At 48.6% G+C, this 10,220-nt stretch overlaps 1 protein-coding gene across 1 annotated transcript in view; it reads left to right on the forward strand.

The window, feature by feature from the left end:
- Positions 1 to 7,857, forward strand: part of trim62.1 (tripartite motif containing 62, tandem duplicate 1) — a 99,984-nt gene extending 92,127 nt beyond the window's left edge. The window contains exon 5 of the mRNA XM_078239061.1: positions 5,518 to 7,857. Coding sequence (XP_078095187.1) covers positions 5,518 to 6,068 — 551 coding nt within the window. The 3' untranslated portion in view covers positions 6,069 to 7,857. The remainder of the gene's footprint in view (positions 1 to 5,517) is intronic.
- The last annotated feature ends 2,363 nt before the right edge of the window (positions 7,858 to 10,220 follow it).

The raw sequence follows: 10,220 nt of genomic DNA on the forward strand, positions 1-10,220 counted from the left end.
CAAGGAAGCACTTTGGAATCAGTGTGCTGCCATTTGGACAGGACATTGAGGATGAAGGAGACGGGTGAGCAGGGTGGAGTGTTGGATCAGATGCATCCAGCAGATTCTTGGATGGAATATGGTTTATGGATTCAAAGAGCGAGGAGCTTAGCCTGAAGAGGTGATGCTTTATGGGTGAAATAAGATGGATAACATATAAGAATTGCAGCTCAACTCAGCATCAAACAGAATATTATGAATGTACATTGTCTGGCTCAATATGAGTGAGAGGCTGCACCTGCAGGAGAGCGCGAAGACTGAAATTTCTGGAAGATTTGAGGGGTCAAACTGCAGCTTGTATAAATATCACTGGGGGGGTGGGGTTGGTTAGCTCTTGGCTAGACGGCTGGTTAGTGATGCAGAGCGATGCCCACAGTGGGGGTTCAATTCCCGTACCAGCTGAGGTTACTCACGAAGGCCCCTCCTTCTCACCATTGCCTCTCGCCTCGAGCTGTGGTGATCCTCAGGTTAAATCACCACCAGTCACCTCTTCCCCTCGAAAGGGGAGGGCAGCCTATGGTCAAATTCCACCTCTGGTCAAACATCACAGATTACAAAAACAAATTGCACAGAGCTGACTTGTGCCAGTGTGTATCCATCCCGCAGAAAGGTCATATGGACTCGAAACGTTAATACTTCCTCTCTCCGCAGATGCTGCCTTACCTGCTGAGTTTATCCAGCATGCACTGTTTCTGTGCCATAAATCATTATTTTAAAAGTCCAACTGGTTTTAGAACATAGAACAGTATTGTACAGGAACAGGCCCTTCGGCCCACGATGTTGTGCTGAACATGATGCCAAATTAAACTAATCCCCTCTGCCTGCCCTTGGTCCATATCCCTCTGTTCCTTGCATATTCATGTGCTTATTTAAACGCCCCAATAGTATCTGCCTCCGCCACCACCCCCGGCAGCGCATTCCAGACACCTACCACTCTCTGTGTAAAAAAAACTTGGCCGCTCCCATCTCCTTTGAACTTTCCCCTCTCACCTTCAGTTCATACTCCCTGGTATTAGACATTTCAACTCTGGGAAAAGGATTCTGACTGGTTTTATTCTATTTGTGTCGCGGAGTGGGCTAGGTGGGTTTAGGGTTACTCTGAGCGCTCATTCTGTGATGACTCCAGTCAACTTAGGAGAGAATTGAATAAGCAATTCCCACACCTGGCTTTTCTCCACGCGCATGCAATTAGGTGCTAACCAGTTAAAGACCTGTCTAACCAGCTCCACACCATCATGGTTCAGTCAATTCACAGGCTGGTGGCGCGATCAGTTGCAGTTTCTGGAAAATCTGTACATTCAAACACTTCACCATTGTGCCCCACAGCTGCCCGTGCAGCTGAGTTTTAAAAATTTGCAATTTATTACAATAATTCGAACATAAGGCGTTCCCTCCTTTTCACCATTCTTAATAAAGTATTACTGCAAAATCCAGCAGCAACTCTAGATCCCTAGCCAGGGCTATAAGGCCTAGAGATGATGGGGGAACATGTTGAACTGCAGAGGGGGAGGGTCAGGGGGAATAATGACGGACACAGTAAAGTCCAATCAGGGAATGACCGACCATTAAAAATCCGCAGTGTGTCCCGTAACAAACGTGGCTCATTTTTAAACTGGGGGGTTCAGGGCGGCACGGTGGCATAGTGGTTAGCACTGCTGCCTCACAGCGCCAGGGACCTGGGTTCGATTCCCGGCTTGGGTCACAGTCTGTGTGGAGTTTGCACATTCTTCCTCCGGGTGCTCCGGTTTCCTCCCACACTCCAAAGATGTGCAGATTAGGTTGATTGGCCATGTTAAATTGCCCCTTGGTGTCCAAAGATGTGCAGGTTAGGTGGATTGGCCATGCAAAATTGCCCCTTAGTGTCACAATATGTAGGTTCGATGGATTAGCCGTCGTGGGGTTATAGGAATAGGGCCTGCTTAAGATACTCTGTCAGAGAGTCGGTGCAGACTCAGTGGGCCCAATGACCTCTTCTGCTGTCCTTGCCTAGTCTGGCCTACATGTAACCCCAGGCCCACAGCAAGAGTGGCTGACTCTTAAATGGCCTAGCAAACAACTCTCAGTTCAATTAGGGACGGGTAATAAATGTTGGCCCAGCCAGTGATGCCCACATCCCATGAATGAATACAAAAAACATGCACTGGTATTAAATAGGATTGGATGGGAAAGCTGCCAAGCTCGCTGCTCCAGGTGAAGTGAATTTTACTGGGAATGTCCAATCTTTTGTTTATAGCTTTATACCATAAGAGGTTTGGGATGGGGGTGGGGCGGTTGGTGAGTTGTCCCCTGTGAAGTTCATGTTAGGTTTGTCGATGCCAACAGGTCCTGGATGTTCTGTTTTTAAGATTTCTCAATTACTCAATGCAGCCATTTGTAAACTACCAGGAGCACAATGTACAAAGGAAAATCTTGGTCCAAATCAGGCTGAGTAACCTAGGCTTCCAGGACCTTGGGGGTGAAGCAAAGAAGTCGTGTGTGGCTCTGTTGGATAATAATAAATGTAAGGAAAATCATAATGAAGTGCCACCTTGTGGTGGCTTTTCCTGTTCAGAAAGCGAGATTACCACAAGAATAAATACTTACAGCTCCCTCTTGCGATAGCTGTGCTTTTGGTTAACAAATGGCAAAGTTTAAGAGGCTTCTTGACAGATACATGAATAGGCAGGGAATAGAGGGACATGGACCGTGCAGAGCCAAAAGGTCTTAGATTAGAAAGGTGCCATGTGTGAGCGCAGGCTTGATGGGCCGAAGGGCCTTGTTCCTGTGCTGTATGGTTTTGTTCTATGGCTGAAAGGCTTGAGACAGTGACCTTTCCCTTGGTGTGGTCTGGTAACCTTCCAGTGACATCTGCTGGAAAGGGCTGATATGTTGAATGTCAGACGAGGCTATAATGGATTTGGCTGGGTGGCCTCACACGCTAGCGACAGTCAATTAGCTCATGTGTCGAAAGTGAGGAGGGAGGCTAGCAGCTGCTGAGTCAATGGTGTAGTGAGGCAGTGGCGTAGTGGTATAGTCAATGGACTAATAATCCAGCAACCCAGGGCAATACTCTGGGGACCCGGATCCGAATCCCACCACAGCAGATGGTGAAACTTGAATTCCGTTAAAAACCTTGAATTAAAAGTCTAATGATGGCCATGAATAGGTTGTCGTAAAAACCCATTAGGTTCACTAATGTCCTTTAGGGAAGGAAATCTCCCATCCTTGCCTGTCAGGCCTACATGTCACTTTGAGAGTGTGGAGACTAGAGGATTTTCATATTGACTTCATTGTAGTGTTAATGTAAGCCTAGTTGTGACACGAATAAATATGTTAAAATTTTATGTATCCCGCTTCCCTCTCAAATACACTCAGGGATGGGCACTAAATGCTGACCCAGCCAATGACACCCACATCCCATGAATGAATGAAAAAAAGCCTAGCAAAATAGTGACTGGTCAGTCATGGCTTAGGCCTTTGAATAAGGAAGTTATGGCATTTACATCCCACTGGCTACATAATCGAAGCTGATGCAGTAGTGAGGGAATGCTGCAGGGACTGAGGGATGGAGTGGATGAGACGTTAAACTGAGGACCTCAGGTGGAATTTTCCCATTTTCCCCCTCCCCCCACGGGAACCATAGTGGGCAGGATGGGGGGGATGGAATGGACCATGCAAAGGTCCATTGATAACATGGTTCACTCTTAACTGCCCTCTGAAATTACCTAGCAAGCCACTCAGTTCAAGGGCAACTAGGGATGGGCAATAAATGCTGGCCCAGCCAGCGATGCCCATGTCCATGAATGAATGAAAAAAATAACCTCGGGCGGGAATCTCCAGCCTTGGAGCGAGTGCGGCTGGAAACCCCTCCCCTAGTCTGCCGGGTCAAGTGAAGAAGAAGCAACTCCGGGGGTGCTGTGTCATTGGTCAGAGGGATATAGAATCCTCCAGTGCAGACGGAGGCCATTCGGCCTATTAAGTCTGCACTGACCACAATCCCACCCAGGTCCTATCCCCATAACCCCATGCATTTATCCTAGCTAGTCCCCCTGACACTGAGGGGCAATTTAGCACGGCCAATCCACCTAACCTGCACACCTTTGGACATCTATAAAAGATCCAAGGGGGTTATTTTTGAAGAAGAGCAGTGGGGACCTCCCTGGTGTCCTGGCTAATATCCATCCCTCAACCAATGTCCTTTGGGACTATGATAATTTTCACATCACTGTTTGAATCATAGAAACTTAGAAAGCTACAGTGCAGAAGGAGGCCATTCGGCCCATCGAGTTTGCTACACTGAAATTTGCAGTCCAACAATGACTAACCTTCAACAGTACTTAATCAGCTGAAAAACAATTGGGGGAGTCAGGAAAGGCAGTATCTAATTTCAAATTCCTTTCTTTGAAAGGAATGTCTTGATGCACCTGTACAGGGCATTGGTGAGGCCGCAGCTGGAATACTGTGTGCAGTATTGGTCCCCTTATATGAGGAAGGATATATTGGCATTGGAGGGAGTGCAGAGAAGGTTCACCAGGTTGATACCGGAGATGAGGGGTTTGGATTATGAGGAGAGGCTGAGGAGATTGGGTTTGTACTCGTTGGAGTTTAGAAGGATGAGGGGGGATCTTATGGAGACTTATAAGATAATGCGGGGGCTGGATAGGGTGGAGGCGGGGCGATTCTTTCCACTTAGTAAGGAAGTTAAAACTAGAGGACACAGCCTCAAAATAAAGGGGGGTCGGTTTAAGACAGAGTTGAGGAGGAACTTCTTCTCCCAGAGGGTGGTGAATCTCTGGAATTCTCTGCCCACTGAGGTGGTGGAGGCTACCTCGCTGAATATGTTTAAAGCGCGGATGGATGGATTCCTGATCGGTAAGGGAGTTAAGGGTTATGGGGATCAGGCGGGTAAGTGGTACTGATCCACGTCAGATCAGCCATGATCTTATTGAATGGCGGGGCAGGCTCGAGGGGCTAGATGGCCTACTCCTGCTCCTATTTCTTATGTTCTTATGTTCTTATGAAGAGAGGGCAGAAGACAATGGTGACACATTGGGCGGCACGGTGACACAGTGATTAGCACTACTGCCTCACAGCTCCAGGGAACCGGGTTCGATTCCCAACTTGGGTCACTATATTGAGTTTGCACGTTCTCCCCGTGTCTGCCTGGGTTTCCTCTGGGTGCTCCAGTTTCCTCCCACACTCCAAAGATATGCGGATTAAGTTGATTGGCCAAGGTAAATTGCCCCGTAGTGTCCCGGGATGCTTAGGATAGAGGGATTAATGGGGTAAATATGTGGGGTTACAGGGATAGAACCTGGGTGGGATTCTTGTCGGTACAGACTCGATGGGCCGAATGGTCTGCTTCTGCATTGTAGGGATTCTATGATATTTACAAGATGGATGTACAACATGGGTCATTTAACGTAATGCAATGGCTTTGTGGTTGGCGTTGGGCATTTTGAAAGAATGGTGATGATTTTCATTCCCTTTTCCTCACAGTCCCGGCCGCACTGACGTTGGATCCGATAACAGCCCACCAGCGCCTCATTCTCTCGGACGACTGCACCATCGTGGCTTACGGCAACCTCCACCCTCAGCCGTTGCAGGACTCCCCCAAGCGTTTTGACGTGGAGGTGTCCGTCCTGGGGTCGGATGGCTTCGACGGCGGCGTCCACTACTGGGAGGTGATGGTGTCCGAAAAGACGCAGTGGATGATTGGCGTGGCGCTGGAGTCCGTGAACCGGAAAGGCAGCATCCAGATCCAGCCATCGCGGGGCTTCCATTGCATTGTAATGCACGATGGCAACCAGTACAGCGCCTGCACTGAGCCCTGGACCCGGCTGAACGTCAAGTCCAAGCTGGAGAAGGTTGGCGTCTATTTTGACTACGACAAAAGCCTCCTGACCTTCTACAACGCTGACGACATGTCCTGGCTTTACACCTTCCGGGAGAAGTTCACCGGGAAGTTTTTCCCGTATTTTAGCCCAGGGCAGAGCCACGCTAACGGGAAAAATGTTCAGCCGTTGCGGATCAATACTGTCCGAATCTGAAAATCTGGGAAAATGTAGGCTAAAAATCAGAGTTCCCGCTTTGATTCTGTTACTCGCTCCCACTCCTCTTAATTTAATTTACGGTCGAGGCCCATCACTTGTTTCCCCAGCCCTCTGGCCTCCTTGGGCAGTATCTGATGAGGGGGCACTGGTGGGTAAACTGCTGTGAGTGCCTTTGGCTGCGCCAGTCACAAGTGACCCTCCATTGTGCATCGAAATGGGCCTGTGGGACCTCTTCCCTGTTCTTCCCACTTTATTTGGGAATGCCGTGAATCGATTCTCTACTTCCCCACAATGACGAGGTGGTGATCAGGAACTTAGTAGGATGGGCATAAGTGCCCATTTTTGTTTTGCTGCATTTTGCCACCTCATTGGAATTATATTTTAGTAGCTATATATTTTCTCTCTCTCTCTCTCAATGGCCCCATTCCTGTCTGGCACGGAGCCTGAAACTTGACGCATCTCGATGTGACAACCCTGTCACCAGCATGAGGTTAAATGCTCTCATTTTAATGCGGGAAGCAGATGGCTTGCGCCAAGAGTTCTGTTTTGCATGCCCTGTCTGTGCGTGTGCCTCTGTGCTTCTATCCAGGGCAGCCATCTACAACCCTCTCCACCCACGAGGGTGGGGTAAGTGAGAGACTGGAACTGCAACGGACACAAGTTGACCCGAATGGGACACCGTACGCGCAATGGACTCCAAACCGGTTTGGGGATTTTAAGCTGAACTGCAAAACCCGAGATGTGTCTTAAAGTCTCCTTCACAATAATCGATGAGTCTTGGTATCTTTCTGGCTGCATGCACATTAATCGATGATCGGGGGCTCTTTTCCTTTCATGTTACTTTGTGATTTTATTTTATATACATGTATAAACGTGAATTTTGGTTGATGGATGAAGCGGTGAAGGACAGGGCCCTTTGACGTGAGGCACAGGTGTGAAATGGCCTTCAGACACTGCGTTCCTTCAGTCAGCGTGAAGCCGCAAGTTATTTATGAATGTTTTATTTTGGTTAGGGATTGGGTGGTGAATGCCAATGCCTCTTTTCTGTCTGGAGTCATTTAAGACTGTGGTTTTAATGCTGTTGTGATGCAGCTTTCCTATGGTGGAGGACTCGCTCGGATTCGGAGTCAGATTGGGCCCTGACTCTGGATTTTTATACCCTCTAACCTTTGACCTGCAGCAGAAGCTTGACACACAAGGTTATAGCATATGCACACCCCGGGACTGGGGGTTCAAGTTGAACCTGGACTTTGATGGGATGTGAGTCATTTCTCTCGGCTAAACGTCTTGGGCAGTCTGATCCCACTCGGGACGCAGTCGGAAACATGAACGGTTCCAAAATGGCGCCTCATTGGTTTTGGTGTAAAGGGCTTATGGGAATGGGCAATGAAAAGTTACACAAGTACAGCTAGGATGCACCTTTTCAAGTGAGGCCAGAGCATGTGAAATCCCTGCAAGCTTGTGTGAGTGTTTGATCCTATCATACAGAAAGCGTTTTGTCCTCTTTCTCTCTCCCTCCATGGTGGCACAGTGGTTAGCACTGCTGCTTCGCAGCGCCAAGGACCTGGGTTTGATTCCCGGCTCAGGTCTCTGTCTGTGCGGAGTTTGCACGTTCTCCCCGTGTCTGCGTGGGTTTCCTCCGGGTGCTCCGGTTTCCTCCCACAGTTCAAAGGTGTGCGCGTTAGGTGGATTGGCCACGCTAAATTGCCCCTTAGTGTCAGGGGGACTAGCTAGGGTAAATGCATGGGGTTATGGGGATAGGGCCTGGGTGGGATTGTGGTCAGTGCAGACTCGATGGGCCGAATGGCCTCTGTCTGCACTGTAGGATTCTATGATCAGCACTGATCATGAGCATTTATATAGAAAAAAAAGTGCTGGGATATGTTGTGGTTATTCTTTTGGGGGGGATTGGGGTGGGGGAGTGCATACACTGGTTCAAAGGGTTAGGACAGGCCAAGACCCAGTAGTTAGCTCTCTATGTTAAATATCTGCAAGCCACTGCACTCCTTTCAGTCCTGTACAAGTGCTTCTTTTTTTGGACAAGCCATATTTCTGCATGGAATCCTCCAATGGAAAAGTCAAAAATGGCATTTTCCTCTTTGGGAGAAGTTCTCCACTCTTGTGCATCCAAAAGATGGAACATTTAACTCCACTTCCCACCATCTCCCCACCCGCTTCTTGTCCATTCTTTCTGTCCCGTAGGGGCTGGCTCCTAATCTGGAACAGAACCACAGGCCCAAACTAGTCCTGTGAGCTCTGGCTGTGAGAAATTAGACTATTTGACTGCGGAGGGCTTCGCAAGTCGAACCCGTTCTTGTCTGTGCCCGTTATGTGCAGGCACTTGCAGAGAGGTCGTTGCTCCTGTAGAATAGGCCTTGGGCACTGAAATGCGTCAAGAGTAAAAAATCCTCATTCAACATGGGAACTGGGCGCGAGACCTTTCTGGACAGTGGGGCCCAGCTATTTATCGGACAAATGGAACCTCTGGGGAAAGCTCGCTGCCAAGATTTTCCAATTTAGCAGTTTGACTCGTTCTGATAACCTGGGGTTACGGAGAGTTATTAGACCCATCATTTACCCTCTTCTCTTCTTCACTTGAGTATTTATTTTTAGACAGTCCAATTATTCATTTTATTGCTTTGACTTCCACGTGCTGGCTCAAGGGGAGCCAGGACGCCAAACAGTAACTGCTATGTGACGTTGAATTGATTTTTCTGGAGTTATGATGAATTGAAACACTCTGTTGTGAAGCGGCGGGTCTGATGATTTCTCTCTCTCCACCCACCACCTTTCCAAAGAAATTATTTCTGGCACCTTGCACTCCCAGCGTGAGGCAAGTCCTCTGTTTGGTGCAAGGCAGTGCCTCATGTTCTCTGCATCGACGTAGAGAGATGCTCTTCGGTCAGCCGTGCCACATGAAGACAGCCGAACCCAATCCAGTGCAAGAGGAGCAGCTGGAGATGAAGCTAATGATGTGGCGACGCCTCCAAAGCGTTGCACTCTGAGAACAATTCAGGACCATTAATCCAAAGTCTTTTTCATTTGCTCCCCGCGTGGGTATTTTGCTGAGGCAATGTGGAATGCTCCACTGATGGATGCTTCCTGATTCTGGAGCTGGCAAACTCTGAAACGTTGCTGATTTTGTTGTTTACGCTGTAGCTCAGGTAAAAAAAAACCCTTAGAATTCTGGGCGCCTCTCCCCACGGGTGGATTTTCACCTCTTTTTCTGCCCCATTAATCGGTTTTGAAAATTGGCCACCTTGGTACGTACGCAATGCCTATCAATGCTCCCCTGGTTAGATTTCACAGACCCTCATGGTGATTGCCTCCTGACTGTTGGTCTGTGGTGTCCATGACAATCCAGTACCTCGCCACCATGGCCACTGGGATATGAACCCAGGTTTGTGGGTGGGGGGGGGTGGTTTCTGGTCATGCATCAGACATTGTTGGGGCAGGACGGGAAAATTTGGAGAGGGGCCCAAAGTCCAATCCTCAAATTGTTCCGTTTTTCCCGTGATGATGTCTGCCATCTATTGAGTGTTGTGAGGTCGTTTGACTGCACGGGGCATCACAACTGAACTTGGTCCAGGACGACACGGTGGCATAGTGGTTAGCACTGCTGCCTCACAGTGCCAGGGACCCGGGTTCAGTTCCGGCCTCGGGTCACTGTCTGTGTGGAGTTTGTATGTTCTCCCCGTGTCTGCGTGGGTTTCCTCTGGGTGCTCCGGTTTCCTCCCACAGTCCGAAAGATGTGTGGGTTAGGTTGATTGCCCGTAATAAATTACCCCTTCATGTCAGGGGGATTAGGAGGGTAAATATGTGGGGTTATGGGGATAGGGCCTGGGTGGGATTGTTGTCGGTGCAGACTCGATGGGCCGAGTGACCTCCTTCTGCACTGTTGATTCTATGATTCTAAGGAACTCTTCAGTTACAGGCAATAAAATAAAACAAGACTTACTCCAACTTATAAATCAAAGAAAAAGGTTTAATAAAGAACCCTCATTACTCCAACACTTGAGGCCTCACCCTGGGCCATTCCAAGCTCCCACAAACACCAGCAGCTTCTTATTTATACTGAGTCAGCTGACCACCACATCATTTTGTCATTAGTTACATAGTTTACTGGGTCAGCTGACCCTATAGCATGTT

The sequence above is a fragment of the Mustelus asterias genome, chromosome 22 (assembly GCF_964213995.1).
Source record: "Mustelus asterias chromosome 22, sMusAst1.hap1.1, whole genome shotgun sequence".
NCBI classification, from domain to species: Eukaryota; Metazoa; Chordata; class Chondrichthyes; order Carcharhiniformes; family Triakidae; genus Mustelus; species Mustelus asterias.